The sequence below is a fragment of the Octopus sinensis genome, linkage group LG1, assembly GCF_006345805.1.
Source record: "Octopus sinensis linkage group LG1, ASM634580v1, whole genome shotgun sequence".
Taxonomy (NCBI): Eukaryota; Metazoa; Mollusca; class Cephalopoda; order Octopoda; family Octopodidae; genus Octopus; species Octopus sinensis.
Genome location: NC_042997.1, coordinates 33,517,350 through 33,536,459, shown reverse-complemented (window position 1 = coordinate 33,536,459; position 19,110 = coordinate 33,517,350). Strand labels below are relative to the sequence as shown.

The 19,110-nt window shown below is 39.3% G+C and overlaps 1 protein-coding gene across 4 annotated transcripts in view; it reads left to right on the top strand.

Annotated features, from left to right (window-relative positions):
* LOC115209032 (ADP-ribosylation factor-like protein 5B) overlaps window positions 1-19,110 on the top strand; it is a 147,938-nt gene that overhangs the window by 119,052 nt on the left and 9,776 nt on the right. For 2 of the 4 annotated variants that reach the window (XM_029777123.2, XM_036499123.1), the window contains exons 5-7: window positions 1,885-1,968; window positions 9,909-10,060; window positions 15,167-16,296. In XM_029777123.2, the coding sequence (XP_029632983.1) occupies window positions 1,885-1,968; window positions 9,909-10,060; window positions 15,167-15,215 (285 nt within the window). In that variant the 3' untranslated portion in view covers window positions 15,216-16,296. Of the gene's footprint in view, window positions 1-1,884; window positions 1,969-9,908; window positions 10,061-15,166; window positions 16,297-19,110 lie in introns of those variants that run through there. The other 2 variants (XR_003881308.2, XR_004997285.1) reach the window with 2 other exon arrangements.

The window sequence follows — 19,110 nt, the reverse complement described above, 5'->3', positions numbered from 1 at the left end:
AGGAACTGACAAACCAGAGAACTATGCCAAGCTCTGCTGTCAGCATTGGCATGGTTTCTATAGCTGGATGCCCTTTTTAATGCCAACCACTTTACAGAATGTACTGAGAGCTTTTTACATGGCACCAGCTTTATTATTGACTAGCAGTATCGCCCGGCGTTGTTCGGGTTTGTAAGGGAAATAACTATATAAGCATTTTTACAGATGTAAAGTATAATAGCCATCTCAATATGGCTAACCACAAAGGTGGGGTGTTACTGTAGCTTTTTACGTTCTGAGATTTAATAATAAATTTTTAGAGAGTTACTTCCCGTATATATGCCAAAAATGCATTAAAAATGGGAAAAATTGATGGTAAATTCTTTTTAAAATCGTAGACTCATCATAGACGCACGCTAATACCCAGAAGGGCTCGATATGAATCACGACTATAAGATACCCGGTTTTGGTTAAACTGCAGCGCAAAATGTGGGAGTAGTTAGGAATCTAAATCGTAGGAGACAGACAGCACACAACCTTACTTTTATATATAAAGATATTTAGACTCCTATGTTTTTTAGATTGATTGAGAGAACACAACATACAAGTCGATTGTGACTCATAAGGCTTGAGATGTTCATTCAGTTCCTGTGATGCTCAGCAATAGTCAATCCAGCATCTAAGCTGACTCTTTATATTCTTTTACAATATTTAAAATTTACTTTTTATTGATATTGCATTTAATTTTAAATTTTAATTATTGTCTAGGGAACATTAGCTGTGTAATTAAAATAAACCTTACTACATACAGACGGAGTGGTTGGCGTTAGGAAGGGCATCCAGCTGTAAAAACACTGCCCAGACTGGGCCTGGTGCAGCCTTTTGGCTTCCCAGACCCCAGTTGAACCGTCCAACCCATGCCAGCATGGAAAGCGGACGTTAAATGATGATGATGATACAGAACCTTATGAGCACTTGGCTGAGTGGTTATGATGTTGGCTTCTCAACCACTAAGTTTTGGGTTCAATTTCACTGCAAGATGCATTGGGTAAGTGTTTTGTAGCTTAGCTATAGGATGATTTAGGTCTTGTGAGGGAAATTGGGTGGATGGAAACTGCATGGAAGCTTGTCATATGGCCAGTATTTGTAATTTGAAAGGCCAGCCTTTTGACACAGAGTGTCCTGCTGAGATTTTACTGGAAGATTGTATTAATAGTGCAGGTGTCTGTGGGATACTCAGCCACTTATAATGCAATAGGTTGGTACTTCCTTGTTTGTCAGAACCAACATGAGATCAGTTCTCTACAGTAGCATTGTCACCACCTGCTTAGCTAATCACAAGTTCCACTCATATGTTCCTGTTGAGTCATCATCATCATTTAATGTCCACCTTACCTGTTGGCATGAGTGGAATGGTTGGCCTGGTCAGTGGACAGTCATGCACCCATATCTGCTTTAGTATGGCTTCTATGGTTAGATGCCTTTTTCCTAATGCCAACTATTTCTTCAGAGCATTCTGGATGCTTTATTTTGTGTGGTGGACGCACCAGCGCTAGTGATGACTACCCTGTGACTTACAAGGCTAAGGTCCTAAGGTAGTTCCTTTAACTAAAGAGAAACAGAAGAGAGAGTGGGCAGATAAACCTAGGTAGAAGGATGAGGGATGGTAGGAGGAGAGGATAGGGGGAGTATGTTGGCAACTGGGGGGGAGGATCTTTAGTAGTAAGGCAGCATCTTACGATAAAAATGACAATGTATAATTGTTCAAATTAACCAGGAATCGTGAGATGGAAAATGAAGCATTCGGTTGTGCACCAATAACCCAGTCAGTTACAGTTTATGACTGATTCATTATGTTTGTTTTTTTTTTGTCTTTTTAACATCTCTCTCTCCCTTTTTCTGCAGTTTGTGATTCTTGTTGTGGACAGCTGTGATCGAGAACGGTTATCAATTACCAAACAAGAACTTTATACAATGCTAGCTCATGAGGTAAGTTTTCAAAAGCACAAGGATTTTTATCCGTGTTCTACAATAAAGAACACATGGCTTACATGCTGTACTTGGTTATATCATTCACCTTAATGTTAATCTTTGTTGATGACAAGAGCTGAATAAGTATGCTGTACATGTACTGTTACTCCTCTTGATCTTTTGTCATCTCTGGGAAGACCTAGCAGGACAAGTGAGACCATAACCCGTGGCCTCTACCTGGGATGTAGCCAGCCCACCTATGCATACCTTTCCTTCTTGTGACACAAACCCTACTTGTGAAGACCTGTTGAGGCAAGTGAAAATGAAAATCGAAATCGATCAACATCAATGGAAATTGTAGCTGTGATACCAGTGCTGATGGCGCGTAAGAGAACCATCTGAACGTGGCCATTGCCAGCGCCGCCCTGACTGACCTCCGTGCCGGTGGCACATAAAATGCACCCTCCGATTGTGGCTGTTGCCAGCCTCGTTTGGCACCTGTGCAGGTGGCACGTAAAAAGCACCCACTACACTCACGGAGTGGTTGGCGTTAGGAAGGGCATCCAGCCGTAGAAACACTGCCAGATCAGACTGGAGCCTGGTGAAGCCTTCTGGCTTCCCAGATCCCCAGTTGAACCGTCCAACCCATGCTAGCATGGAAAACGGACGTTAAACAATGATGATGATGATGAAGAACCTGACATTCTGGGGGAATGAGCTCAAGACTTATTTTGTTTGTTAAGGAGAGATGAAAGATAAAACCGATCCTGATGTTATTTGAACTAAGAATTTGAAAGAATGAAACTATTTATTGTAAGACATTTAGCTTAACACTTTGCACTAACTATGCATCTGTTATAACAACAACAAAGTTAAAGAGATCGCTATTATAATCTGACAGGTTGCAATGCCTGAAGAGTTATGGCATTGGTTTGTCAGTGGCAAAGCCATTTGTATTCCATAACTTGCATTGATCTCTGCTCTAGATAAAGCATTAATCTTTCTCCACTTTCTCACTCTTTACACCTGCCTAATAAAGGAGGTGAATGTAATGATTAGAAAAAAAATGGCTCAGTGGTAGAATGTTAAATTAAATAGAAACAGTGAAATAGTTTGTTTGTTTGCTGTGTCAAGATTGAATCCATAAGATTCAGTTTTGACACAATGTCAGGAAGGGCATCCAGCTATAGAAACCATGCCAAATCAGACTGGAATCTGGTGAAGCCCTCAGCTTACCAGCCCTGGTCAAACCGTCCAACTCATGCTAGCATGCACAAAGAACATTAAATGATGGTGATGATGATGAAGAAGAGTGGAGCATATAGTTTGAACCAATTTCAAATCTATTCATTTATTGAAATAATTTTTTTTTAGTCATTGCTTATTACCAGAAGTTGCCATGGAGCTTCTCAAACCTATTATTGTCATCATCCCAGTTGTTCAGGCATTTGACTGGTTAAGAGAAATTTCACCTGCAAGATAGGAATAGTAACCTCTCAGATATTCTAGTCCATCTTACAATACATTTGTAAATTGAGTCAGTTCCTTTATTTTGTGTAGCACTGAGTTATAAATTCTGTCTCCATAGTAATTTAGTAAAAAGTGAATCCCATGCTGGTGCTATGTAAAAAGCACCCAGTACATTCTGCAAAGTGGTCGACATTAGGAGAGTCATCCAGCTATAGAAACCTTGCCAAAACAGACAAATTGGAGCCTGGTGCAGCTCTCTTGTCAAAGCATCCAGTGCAAGCCAGCATGGAAAACAAATGTTAAATAATAATGATGAACTGGAGTGGCTGTGTGGTAAGTAGCTTGCTAACCAACCACATGGTTCCGGGTTCAGTCCCACTGCGTGGCATCTTGGGCAAGTGTCTTCTGCTATAGCCCCAGGCCGACCAAAGTTTTGTGAGTGGATTTGGTAGACGGAAACTGAAAGAAGCCTGTCGTATATATATATATATGTGTGTGTGTGTGTTTGTGTTTGTCCCCCTAGCATTGCTTGACAACCGATGCTGGTGTGTTTACATCCCCGTCACTTAGCGGTTCGGCAAAAGAGACCGATAGAATAAGTACTGGGCTTACAAAGAATAAGTCCCGGGGTCGATTTGCTCAACTAAAAGCGGTGCTCCAGCATGGCCGCAGTCAAATGACTGAAACAAGTAAAAGAGTAAAGAGAGTTAAAGAGTAACTAGGCTGTTAAAAGAATGTAATGTCTTTGTTAGAGGTAGAAAGTAATGCCTATAATGGAAGCCAACCCTTGCACTTAGCCATCTGTGTGAAAGCCATTTCCTTGTATGCATTGTTGTCATCGTCATCATAGTTTAAAACATTCATTTTCATTGCCGGCATGGGTGGACAGTTTGAGAGGATCCAGTGAATTGCAGGACTGTTGAGCTCTTGTGTCTGTTTTGGCAGGGTTTCTCTGGCTGGATGCCCCTCCTAATGTCAAACCACTTTACAGAGTGTACTAGGTGCTCTTTATATACCATTGGTACTAATGAGGTTACTGGACTTGCAAAACAGGAAACGAAGAAAAAAAGAAAATGCCCTTTCAACTGAGTGTGTGTGGGGTCAAGTATTTGAGAGAGGAAGGTGGATTTATGCCATGTATTGCAGTGTTAAGATATGGTAGAAGGACCATATTCAAGGCGGCGAGCTGGCAGAAACGTTAGCACGCTGGGCGAAATGCTTAGTGATATTTCGTCTGCTGCTATGTTCTGAGTTCAAATTCCTCCAAGGTCGACTTTGCTTTTCATCCTTTCGGGGTCGATTAAATAAGTACCAGTTAGTTACGCACTGGGGTCGATATAATCGACTTAATCTGTTTGTCTGTCCTTGTTTGTCCTCTCTGTGTTTAGCCCCTTGTGGGTAGTAAAGAAATAGGTATTTCGTTTACCATTATGTTCTGAGTTCAAATTCTGCTGAGGTTGACTTTCATCCTTTCGGGGTTGATAAATTAAGTACCAGTTACACACTGGGGTTGAGGTAATCGACTTAATCCCTTTGTCTGTCCTTGTTTGTCTCTTCTATGTTTAGCCCCTTGTGGGCAATAAAGAGATACGATATGGTAGGACAAGCACAGGTGTCTTGCTATTGAGGCGATACATAACTACCCCACATTGTATAAGGATAGGTGGGAGTAGCTGGGAAGAAGATGGTGGTGATGGGGTGTCAGAGCAAATCCTCAAGGTACAAGATGAGCATAAGAGAGACAGATGGGTAAGGAGTGGAGAGTTTCATAAAGGTGTGAGGTGAGAGTGACAGATGGTTGGAGATGGGGGTAGAGGTGAATGAGTGAGTGATGAACAAAGGTGGAGGTATGGTCTATGTCAAATGCCAGTATGGAGAGGCGGTGAGAAGAATGTTAATCATAACCTAGGCAAGGTGTAACTACGTGTTGGCCACGCAAGGCCTTAAGATAATATGCAACATTTCAAGCTATTTGCTGTGGCTTTGTATCTAATAATAATAATAATAATGAAATTTTTGTATACAGTGCTCAGGTGCACCACAACTTGTCAGAAAGTGCATATAAAGCATATGCAGTAATGTAAAAATGTCTGGAAAGCGAACAGTGTATGAGTCAGATACATGCTTGCGTGTGTATGGAGGGGAGAAAATCAGGTGTAGTGTTGGCGAATCTCAGAAAGCATGGAAGTTTTGAAGGATGCAGTGCTCCGACAACTAACAACTGATGCCGGCAGGCTGTTCCATGCTTCAGCAACTCTCAGTGTGAAAAAATCTTTCCTGAAGTCAATGGAGCTGTGCTGTTTTCTGACTTTGTAAATATGTCCACGGGTGTCAGACAGGTGGAGTTTGAAAAGGTGCTCAGAGTTATTGTTTGTACGATGGTTGATAATTTTATGGGTGTCTGCCAAGTCAGCTGCCAGACGTCGGAGTTTCAATACTACATTTGTTATGTATTTTCTATATGTCACAAATCAAGACCTGCTTCAAGAGACAATCTGCTTCTGAACTGAATATTCTGTTTCAGCCTCTGGTTGTAATTAAGAAAAAGAAAAAAACATAAAACATTTTATTTAGTTTAACACTCAATGTTATTTCTAAGGCCAACTGTATAAACTAAGTAAATGTATTTATTTATTTATTTATTTATCAATCCTCATCTATTACCAGACTTTATTTAAAATTGGTGGGTATATAAATAAAGCATAAGAAGAGCAGATGGCTGAAATCAGTAGGGTCCCAGATAATTAGCAAGAGGGTTGACTGTTTGCTTCCTAACTCTGACACTGTACAGCGTCATTGGCCAAGATACATAGTTCACTGCTGCTTAGTTTACCTAGTACTAAATGGGAATAGGTATTGTAGGTGATTGTAATAACTAGCAGAAGTATCACAAAAGTATTGACAAATATTTGGTGGGCTTTTCAATGCCGTGTTCGATTCTTCTTGTGAGAAAGCTACAAGGTGCAGCTGTGTGGTAGGAAGTTAGCTTCCCAACCATATGATTCTGATTTCAGTCCCACTGCATGGCACCTTGGGCAAGTTACACAGAGTTTAGCATTTCATGCACACCTACAACCAATTAAGATATCAAATTTGGAAAGCTGGCATGGATATTCTTTAGGTGTGTCTCTATTGTTGATTCAAAAAAATTTGAGAACACACACACACACACACACTGCATGCGTTAGTATAATGGTAGCATTCTTGTCGTGAAAACAAAGAGGTGTGGGTTTGAGTAGCATATGTATGAGAAAACCTTTTTCCATCGAGGACTTATATGCCTCATTAGACTATTTTCTTTAGTCATTGCGTGGTGATTGCTTATAAGCTTTAACCCTTTAGTGTTCTGATTATTCTATCAAACATAATGCTTATTGATTCCCATTGATTTGAATTAATCATGCATTATCTCATATCTTAAAGATCTTGATGGTGCAATTACTTAATGTAGAATAGCATTGTAGGGTAGGTGTGAGAGCCTGGATCTGGTCAGTTTGAACATAAAACAGATTAAATATTTTGGCTGGATATGGCCGGTTTAAATACTAAAGGGTTAAGCTTATAAAATACTATTATTATTATTTACAGAATATCTCTGTGTGTGTGTGTATATGTCTGTGGCCACGTAGTTCCAGTTTTTTAACCCGTTGCTTGAAACTTCTGCTGCAGTTGGGTTGAATACTATCTTGTGGATGGAATCTGATAGACAGAAATTGTGCAGAAGCCTGTGAAATGTGTCTGTGTAAACTGATATAAAATCGTGCACCAGGTTGTTTTATGCAGAAAGTTAATTAATTGAGAATATGGTCATGTGAAACCTTGAACACAGTGCAGTGACTGAAACCTGTAAACGAGTGAAAAAGTAAAATGAAAAAAGTGTATATAAAGGTATTATCTCTGAGGAATCTAATGATACCAGTGTCCAAATAGAATGATGTATTATACTTGCTCTAATAATGTTATTCTGGAACAGAGACATACACACTCCTCTCATCAGTACACACTTCATGTAAAGTGTTTTTCTTTGTAAATGGGGGTTACCAATATATGTTATCATTATATGATTCTCTTTTGGTTTTGTGTGTGTGTGTGTGTGTATATATATATATATATATATATATATATATATATATATATATATATATATATCACCGTGACCGACCAGGCTATCAGATGTTGTTTCACATTGCTGGTCACAATGCGCTTCGCATTATTTTAGCCTTCAAATTACGCCACCCCGCTGGCTAAGCGAGCAGGCCAACAGAAGAAAGAGTGAGAGAAAGTTGTGGCGAAAGAGTACAGCAGGGATCGCCACCACCCCATGCCGGAGCCTCGTGGAGCTTTTGGTGTTTTCGCTCAATAAACACTCACAACGCTTGGTCTGGGAATCGAAACCGCAATCCTACAACCGCGATTCCGCTGCCCTAACCACTGGGCCATTGCGCCTCTCTCTCTCTCTCTCTCTCCCTCCCTCTCTCTCTCTCTCTCTCTCTATATATATATATATATATATATATATATATATATATATATATATATGAAGGGAAGTCAAAAATTATCCGCACTTTTGCCATAATATATCTTTATTATTGTCACACTGCCTTCTGCGTATGCGTGCTTATTGTTGGTACTATTGTGGTCAAGTGATTGAAGTTTGAGCCTGATTGCACCATTTTTCTTTCTGGCTCCACTAGCAATATGCACCAAAGAAGAACAAAGAGCAGTGATTTGATTTCTCTGGTCAGAAGGTGTGTCAGGTGCTGAAATTCCTTGGTGGCTTTTAGCACAATGCAAAGAGGGAGCAGGATGACCATCAGCTTTCACCACTGACAAAGGAGATTCAGCAAGCTCAAGAGATGATAACGGTGAACTGGCAAGTTATCATTGATGAGGTAGCTCGTTCTATGTAGATTAGTCATGGTTCCACCTATCAAATCATCCATGATGAGCTTGGCTTCCATAAAATCTGTGCAAGATGGGTGCCAAGAGGGCTTACTGCAGAGCACAAACACAAACGTCTTGAGGTCTGCCAATGTTTACTCGATCACTACAATGAGGACGAGGAATTTTTGAGCAGAATGGTCACAGATGAAATGTAGGGCTGTCATTATGAGCCAGAATCCAAAAGACAGAGTATGGAGTTGAAACATCCTGGCTCACCAGTGATGAAGAAATTCGAGCGTCAGTCTTCTACAGGAAAGGTGATGCTAACCCATTTTTGGGACTCAAAAGGGCCTATACTGGAAGGCTACCTGGGAAAGGGGTGTGCAAGATACAGGGCTTTGCTGGCCAACAAACTGAAGCCAGCATTTTGCACCAAAGTGAAGCCTATTGTTGAAGAAAGTTTTGTTGTTGCATGACAATGCACGCCCACACATGGCCACCCAGACTGTTGAAACCATTAACCTATAGCCCAGATTTTGCCCCTCCCAACTATATTTTTGGACCACTCAAAGATGGTTTACGAGGTTGTCGATTTCCCATGGATGGAGATGTGAAGGAAACGGTGCATAAACGGTTGCATTACCGACTGGAAACCTTCTTCTTGGAGGAAATATGCAAGCTCGTGGATTGCTGGACCAAGTGCATTGAAAAGGAAGGAGACTATATAGAAAATTGACATACTTGTTTATTCCCTTCTTTTCTGTAAATACATTGAAAAAACAAGAGTGTGTATAAATTTTGACTCTCCCTTGTAGATACAAACATTATATGTGTGTGTGTGTATATATCTGGATCTGGGACCCCCTTCGGTCACGACACTGACCATGGGATTGCACCTAGAAAGTTACCCTCCTAGTCACAAGTCTGGGCAAGGTGGTTTTATGGAAGACCAGCAGTCGCCCATGCATACCGGCCTCCCCTCTCCATGCCACCAGTGTTATGTAAGGGAAAGGCAAAGGCCGATACAGCTTGGCACCTGTGACGTCGCAACTCATTTCTACAGCTGAGTGAACTGGAGCAACGTGAAATAAAGTGTCTTGCTCAAGAACACAACACACAGCCCAGTCCAGGATTCAAGCTCACAACCTCACAACCATAAGCTCGATGCTCTAACCACTGAGCCATGCGCCTTCACTGTGTATATATATATATTGGTAAAAACGGTAAGATAACAAAAGAAAGAAAGAGACCTTAATATTATGTAAATAGAGGAAATTTATCTGTAAAATAATATGTGACAATTATTCAATAGCCAAGATGCCGAGGTCGAAATTCACACCGTCTCTTCGGTTATATATTTATTGAAACTTAAGGTGTGAATTTGTCTTCCTACTGAAGTTTCCAAGGTTGCAGAGGTGTGAAACTCAAGTTACAAGACAAATTCTCAGTTTTAATTTCATAAAAAAAAAAACCCCCATATCTTCTGCAACACCCATTTGTTCAACATAAAGCAATGTGTATACACACACACACACACACACACACACACATATATGCACATACACACAATTTTTTATTATTTTCTTCCATCTCTTTCTTATTAGGATTTGCGTAAATCTGCCATGTTGATTCTGGCTAACAAACAAGACATCAAGGGCTCCATGTCTGCTGCTGAGATCTCCCAACAACTCAATTTGACCTCAATAAAGGACCACGTATGGCACATTCAGGCCTGCTGTGCTCTTACAGGCGAAGGGTAAGTAGATCCCTACACAAAAGACTCGAAATTGTCCACTAAATACTGCTGATCCTTTTTTTTTTACCCAATATTTAAAAAATGGTGTATGGTTGGAGTGACATGATCTGTAGAGAGAATGGTGTTGGAGCCATGTGTGTGTTTGTTTGTGGAGTGTTTGGTATCTTACAAAGCATGCTGTAAATAGGAGGATGTGGTCAGTCAGTGTGTGGGTGGGGGATAAATTATATCCTTTTCTTATTTATTGATTAACAGATTAATTTATCATGTGGCACGTGATTTTATAAACACGTACATACACATAGGTGTAGGAGTGGCTGTGTGGTAAGTAGCTTGCTTACGAACCACATGGTTCCGGGTTCAGTCCCACTGAGTGGCACCTTGGGCAAGTGTCTTCTACTATAGCCTCGGGCTGGCCAAAGCCTTGTGAGTAGATTTGGTAGACGGAAACTGAAAGAAGCCCGTCGTATATATGTATGTATATTTACCATTTCTACCACCTTAGCATCCTTATAGTAATATTAATGATAATAATCATACTTGAGTACAAGTCTGATTATTGGAGAACAAAGGACCATTTGGTGAAAATAAGTGGCATGGGGATAGAATTTAAAGACGATGGTCACATTGACTTGAGGTACCAGGTAAATTTACATAGGTTTTGGTAGGTTTTGGTTTAACTGACCACAATATATATTATTTATAAAATTTGACAGCATTTTTATTGATTATTTTCTCAGTTATCTTCCTTTCCTCTAAGTTTTACTCTCTCCTTACATTGCTTTTTAAATCTTCCAGCATTTCCTGTTGAATATCTTTCCGCTTAGATTATTATGTCCTGTCAGTGCATGTTTTATCATGTGACTTTACCCTGTCTTATTCCCTATTTTCTTTTTGTTTTTCTCACTCTCTCTCTTTCTCTCTCTCTTCTAATCAGTCTATTCCAGTATCAACGAAAAAAAAAACAAACATTTTTTTACCTCCCCTCTCAAACATTACACTACCCAAAATGTTATGCTTTTCTACATCATCATGGCAAACCAATTGACTTCATATTAGAATTGTTTGTACTCATTATTTACTGATGCAGATCCCTAGCTTCCTCAGACATTACTTTTACTTTATTATTTTGACCACTTTGGGATTAGATCTTGTAACCAAAATAAACATATGCTACCATATATTTAAAGTGCTCTAGTACCTCACCTCTTTTACTTGTTTCAGTCATTTGACTGCAGCCATGCTGGAGCACCACCTTTAATCGAGCAACTCGATCCCGGGACTTATTCTTTTGTAAGCCCAGTACTTATTCTATCGGTCTCTTTTGCCGAACCGCTAAGTAACGGGGACATAAACACACCAGCATCGGTTGTCAAGCAATGCTAGGGGGACAAACACAGACACACAAACACACACATGCATATATTTATATATATACATATATACGACGGGCTTCTTTCAGTTTCTGTCTACCAAATCCACTCACAAGGCTTTGGTCTGCCCGAGGCTATAGTAATAGACCCTTGCCCAAGGTGCCACGCAGTGGGACTGAACCCGGAACCATGTGGTTCGTAAACAAGCTACTTACCACACAGCCACTCCTGCGCCTATATATTCAACGCTAAGTTATATACAATGATGATGATGGTGGTTGTAGTGCATCTGGTAGTTCTTTTACCTCTAAGCTCTATGTAAAAACTAGCAATTTTTGAGTGGAGAAGGCTAGTCATTTACATCCACTGCAGTACTTGGCAGGTTCTTTATTTTATTAATGCTGGAAGGACAAAAGACAAAAATTGACCATGAATTGCTTCATACTTCAATGATTCTGCCACTCTAGCAGGATTTATTAATGCTAATGCCTGATTTTTATGTGAGGATGTATAGGAAATATTTATTTTCCATTACTGAAAATGTCCAGAATACACCACTATTCATTTGGGAAAGCCTTTCTAATGTTGGTACAAGAACCATCTTTGTTGCTTCCTTCTCTGGTTTTTATTTTTTGTTATCATGGTGGTGAAGATAATGGATTGTCATAATTACAATATAATTACTACCAGGAACTTGGATTATTGGCCTTGATGCGATCAAAAGACTAACTCAATATCTGTAGGAGTTGGACTCAAAAACTGATCAACTGTAGAATATTTAATCAGTTTAAACTCTGTTGTCTGTAACATTACACCTCACCTTCATGCACCAGATCATAGAACATCGTCACATTAGTTTTTTTTCATTAACTGGTCAAGGTTATAGCACAGCATATTGTTATAGTCTCTGATCCTGTGAAATTTTGTCTGTAAGGCAAAGCACTTTCAGATGTGATCTCACCTATTTCTCTGTTTTCCCATATCTTCCTTGGTCTTTTGATTAGGCACCTTTCACTGTCATCACACATTAACTTTTTGATTTTTTTTTTAATGGCTGTTATCTGCATGTTTTACACAGAGTGTGATACAACATTGGAGGGTAAATCTACAGTAGACTTTATTGACTTTTAATGGTGATTAGTATAAGAATGTAGAGAGACTTTTGTTGGTATGCAAGATGTTTATTGGTGATTATCTTTATTATAATAAGAGGCAACATGATACTAACAGTATTGTATCACAACTGCAACTGACAGGTGAGTGAAAGGCCTGTTTCTGTGAGATCTTCCTGCAGATAACCTGAATAGTAGATAATGGCAATCTTGCCATCACAGCTGGTGACTTTAATGGACATGTTGAGTAATAATTACATTGTTCTCAAGTCAATCAAGGAGATCTTGTGCAACTGAAACCTTTGTGACTTTTTGGTCAGCTGAAAGCAGTTTTGGCACAAACTTGGCAGACACACATCTCGTACCCAAATCTTCAGTGATAATGGACTGAACTGAACCATAACTAATCTGCACATCCTCTGATAACTAACGGATGGTGATTCAATGATTTCCCCTCACAACTGCACACACATCTGTGATGTTTATTTCAGTTATGCTGATTGCAAGTCTCCAAGAACGTCAATATCGACATTTTTTTTTTGCCATCTTGGAAACATCTGAACCACTCGTATACTAGTGTGCACTTCATACATTCCTTTCTATATTCTTTCTGTAACTTTGCACAGGCCTCTGAGCTGGTATCGCCATGATAACTTCTCTGTCATGGTCAATGTGATGATGCTACACAATGTAGCATTCACAAGCATTGCTGTAAACAGCAGAAGTGGGCTAGAATGTTAAAATTCAGTGTGCATGCACAGCAGAGTTCAAGTTCTGTCTTTGCCAAGAGGCTTCACTCTGCATATTTTTTGATTTGTTACTATGGCAACAGTCCAAATACTTATTGATCAGATCTTGTACAAAGTGTGCTGTTGTATGGAAGTGAAAAATGGGCATTGCATGCAGGAGAAATATGAGGACTGGAAAGTATTGGAGCCAACCCAGCTCTCTGGATGTGTAATATTTGTATACACGAGTTATATAGCACAGATGAGCTGAAAGAAAAATTGAAGAATGTACAAGTGAGAAGACTGAGTTGCTACGAATGTGATGCATTTAGCAGATGACGATTACATAAAGGTGTATGAAGTTATGTGGAAGGAACATGCAGAAAGGGAAGGTCAAAGAAAACATGGGGAGAAGTGGTGAAAGTTGATCTTAGGAGACTGAACTTCATAAAGAGTATGATAAAAGACAAGTTGTGAGATGCTTTGCTAGTGATCCATCCAACCCATGTAAGCACAGAGAAACAAATGTAAAATGATATATGTTGCACAAAAGTGTAATAAGTCTAGTTTGAAGTCGTTATCTTTCTAATTTTAGATCATTGTTCACTTAATATGTTATTAATCTTTTATTTCTTCTGATGTTTTCATTTCTTTTTCACAATTTTTTTTTCAAACTTTTAACTTTGTCATCATCCAGTGTCTTAAATCCAGGTTTTGTCCCTGTTATCAGGAGGGTGGCCAGATCTACCTCATTGTCATAGCAACCATCTCACCAGGTTTGGGGCATCCACCTTTTTCAAACCAACCTTCCCAATCTCCTCCTCCACATTTTCTTTGGTCTACCCTCACTTTTGCGCTCCATTTACCTCAAATGCAATCGCCCTCCTCAGAACATGCTCTTCATCCCTCCTCAACACATGCCCATACCATCTCACTCCATTGACCCTTGCCAACCATTCCACCAATTCCTCCAACCCCAGCACTCCCATCACATCCTTCATCATCATCATTGTTCGACCGTGGTCGAGACAATGGAATTTACTATGCTACGCCAGACTTCACGGTCCATTATGGCATTATGGAGGTCCTGTTGCTGGATGCCCGTATCCCTGGAGATCACATCAGGGTAGGAGAGTGTGCGCCCTCTGGTATTGCAAGTAGATGGCTTCCAGAGGAGGAGAGTAGAAATTACCTCTTTTTCAGCTCTACAACAATGTCCAGCAAACTGGACTCTCCTACCTTTCACAAGAGATGACACAGGTGGTAGTTTCCCATAGATTTGCATTTTGGTATCATCATCATCATCGTTTAACGTCCGTTCTCCATGCTAGCATGGGTTGGACGGTTCGACTGGGCATCTGGGAAGCCAGAAGGCTGCACCAGGCTCCGGTCTTATCTGGCAATGTTTCTACAGCTGGATGCCCTTCCTAACGCCAACCACTCCGTGAGTGTAGTGGGTGCTTTTTACGTGCCACCTGTGCTGGTGCCAGGTGAGGCTGGCATCGGCCACGGTCGGATTGGTGCATTTTAAGTGCCACCGGCACGGAAGCCAGTCGAGGCGGCACTGGCTTCGGCCATGATTCGGATAGCGCTTTTTACGTATCTCCAGTCCAGGGGTCCTGGCATCTGCCGAGTGCCAGTCATAGGATTGGTTCAATTTCGATTCCGATTTCACTTGCCCCAACAGGTCTTCGCAAGCAAAGGGGGGTTGGCATAGGTGCCTGTCGTCGGATGAGGTTCGATATCGACTTCGCTTGCCTCAACAGGTCTTTGTGTGTCCAAGGGAGGAAAGGCATGCATATATATATATTTTGGTATATCACATCCTTAGTCCTCCTCTTATCAAACAGCTTCACCCCACTTAATGTTTGTTCTGTTTTTCTTTCTTTGTAGGTTGTACCAAGCTCTTGACTGGCTCGGAAACCAACTTTGGCGGAGATGATAGTTGTGTGTGTAGGATGTCATTTCCCATTGTTCTCATTATAATAAACATCATCATTATCATCATTGCCATCACCACTACTACCGCCATCACCACTACTACTATCATCAACATCATTGTCATCATCATCTCCATCAGTATAGGCATCACAGCCACAGCAGCATTATTAGCTGCCGTTTATGGCTGCTATCTGTCGCAGCCTGCTGAACAAGAAGAACTTGCTAATTGTGTATAAACTAAATCCATCATGGAATCCATTCGTTGTCGTCCTGTTTTATGGCTATCAATTCCAGGGGCAAACAACAACAACAACAACAACAACTGGAGGAAAAAAGAAGAAACTGGCATTTGGGGAAGCAGCAAAATGTTTTCATCCCCTCTTGTAATACCTATTGTAAATTTGCTTTTCTACTTGTAGAATATTTTTCCCTTTTTTTTTTTTTTTTTGTTGCAAAAAAAGTAACAAGCCAAAACATTGTTCTCTCTCTATCTCTCTGTTTCTTTTAGTCTGTTTATCAATTTAAATGTCTAAGACCTATGATGATAAAAATATAGAAATAAGAAATAAAAGAAAAAAATTTTTTTTTAAATCAACAAGTACAACAGATTCACTTGTATGTGGAAACAGACCCACTTGTATACACGCTCAATCAAGAGCGTCAGTAGGTGCTACATAGGACTGAGAAGAAAGTATTTACTTCTGCGCTTCTTATATTCTTACATGTATTTCAGTCAGTCAAACTCATTATGTATATATATATATATATATATATATATATATATATACGGGGAATTGCACCGTAGCATCGGGTCAAACCAACCCTTATAAGTGAAAAGGGGTGGGTGTAAAACTATGTAGGAGCTTGTCAAATGGAACCAACTTTGTCATACATACGGTGTCACACTGATTCTGCCTGAGATTTATGCTAATGCTACAAGCACCCGTGAAATACTCAGCCACTGGTAATTAGGCTTCAATGAATAGGCAGTTCAGTTCATTGAGCAACTTCAGTACTCAATGGCAAAACTGACAGATTCTCTTTTTTAACCCTAGATGAAATGACTGAAGTAAAGAAAAAGATTAAAAAAAAAAAAAAAAAAACTAAGAAAGCTTTATTTTGGGTTTACTTTAGTGAGATTTAATGTATCAGAGAATATCAAAATTTTGGCCTTTGGGGGAAGCAAAAGGAATTTTATATATATTTTAAAACTGATGATTCACAAGGATTTTTTCCCCTTTCTGCTTTTGTTCAGGTAGCAGATAGAAGGATGAATCAACTGTAAATATTGAACACTTATTCTCCTTTTTACGCTCCTGAATTCCTGTGTATTTATGTGTGTTTGTATGTATATATATATATATGTATATATATACGGGGAATTGCACCGTAGCATCGGGTCAAACCAACCCTTATAAGTGAAAAGGGGTGGGTGTAAAACTATGTAGGAGCTTGTCAAATGGAACCAACTTTGTCATACATACGGTGTCACACTGATTCTGCCTGAGATTTATGCTAATGCTACAAGCACCCGTGAAATACTCAGCCACTGGTAATTAGGCTTCAATGAATAGGCAGTTCAGTTCATTGAGCAACTTCAGTACTCAATGGCAAAACTGACAGATTCTCCTTTTAACCCTAGATGAAATGACTGAAGTAAAGAAAAAGATTAAAAAAAAAAAAAAAAAACTAAGAAAGCTTTATTTTGGGTTTACTTTAGTGAGATTTAATGTATCAGAGAATATCAAAATTTTGGCCTTTGGGGGAAGCAAAAGGAATTTTATATATATTTTAAAACTGATGATTCACAAGGATTTTTTCCCCTTTCTGCTTTTGTTCAGGTAGCAGATAGAAGGATGAATCAACTGTAAATATTGAACACTTATTCTCCTTTTTACGCTCCTGAATTCCTGTGTATTTATGTGTGTTTGTATGTATATATATATATATATATATTTATATATATATATATATATTTATATATACATATATATATATATATATATATATATATATATATATATATATATATATATATATATAGAATGCATGCATGTCAAGTACTGAATTTTATGCTATAAGCTTTCAGCGATCTGAATCAGTGATGTGACTTGGTTCTAGTTGTAACTATTTCATGGAGAAGAGATGAAAGCCACAAATCTTATGCTCCTACCCAGTGAAGTTAATAGGGCAAATAAATTACTTGGTGACACAAGAATAATTGCACTAGTAAAGAATATAACACACACACATACACACACACATTGATATTTTTTTCTTCAAATTTCTTATGGCCAAAATATTTAATCTTTCTTCTTCCTAAACATCAAACACATTTTAGTAACTCTTTTTAGATTGAAAGAAAGATGATATAGAAAAAGGAAGAAAAAGAAAAAAAAAGGAAACAATGATAGGAGTTTATAATAATGATGCCTGCCAAATATATGGAGGAGGGGGTGAATGGGGGTTAGATGTTGTAGTAGTGGGACGAGGAAAGAGTAACTGTTATACTCCACTGGCATGTTTGTGCATGCTTCTGTTTATAATGGTTGATGGTTTGATCAGGTGTTTCTTGTGCCACCTGACATATTTGTAGATGAACATATGTGTAAATACAAACATACACGTTTATGTGCACACATACAGACTAAACTGTCATTGATTCACCGAGGAGCAAATAGTATCTTATCAATGAATGCCAGCTTGCTATCATCACTCTAGTTCTCATGTGTGCATATGTATATATATATATATATATATAAATACACATACACCACTACAGTTTTTACACAACTTGTATGTATATGTGTGTGTGTGTGTGTGTGTGTGTGTATGTATTTATATGTATATTGCTATGCTATCGTCGTCATACTTACCTGATATATTTCTATAATCACTGCTGAGTGGTGTTATGCTCCTGGTGAGGGTAAGTTGGAGGCATGAGTGAACTGTTAGAGACCAGCCCATGCCAGCATGGAAAGAAAAAAACACCAAAAAAAAAATGAATTTACCTCTTTCTACTTGAAATTTCCAGGTGTAGCTTGGAGAGAGAACGGAGTTTTCACAAGGCTGACCTGTGACCTGTTAAGTGTTAAAGAGGCATTTTCATGTCATAGTTCCTTCTCTGTTCAGCTGTATAAGGAAGGTACATGTAAATATATTAGTTTGTGTTGGTCTTGTTTTACTCCAGGTTAGCCCTGATCAAAGGCATTCCAGCCTTGGCCGTCCAGTCTTTTGTATGTCCAATGTGTTTTTGTTTGTGTGTATATGTGTTTTTTTTTTGTTAAGACGGTAGGGTGTGATCTGAGGGAAATTTGACTGTTATTTCTAGCAGGCTGAGCAACTGTATAAAGACTTCCCTCATTGGCTGGTGTGTGTTAATGTAAAGCAGTTTGATACATTGCTTTTACAATAATGGTAAGAAATCTGACAAGAAAGTACGAAAAAAGAAATCGGTCAATAAATCAAAAATTTAAAAAATACTTCATTTATTTTGATTATTATTTATTAATTTTGAATTAAGAGTTTTGGGGAAAGAGGGAAGGGACACAGGTGAAAGAAAAGAAAGGACTTATGCATACATGCTTGAAATGTGGATACATATATATATATATGTATATCATCATCATCATCATTTAGCGTCCGTTCTCCATGCTAGCATGGGTTGGACGGTTCAACTGGGGTCTGTGAAGCCAGAAGGCAGCATCAGGCCCAGTCTGATCTGGCAGTGTTTCTACGACTGGATGCCCTTCCTAACGCCAACCACTCCGTGAGTGTGGTGGGTGCTTTTTACGTGCCAGACGGAGCTGGCAAACAGCCACGGACGGATGGTGCTTTTTACGTGCCACCGGCACGGGGGCCAGGCGAGGCTGGCAACGGCCACGATCGGATGGTGC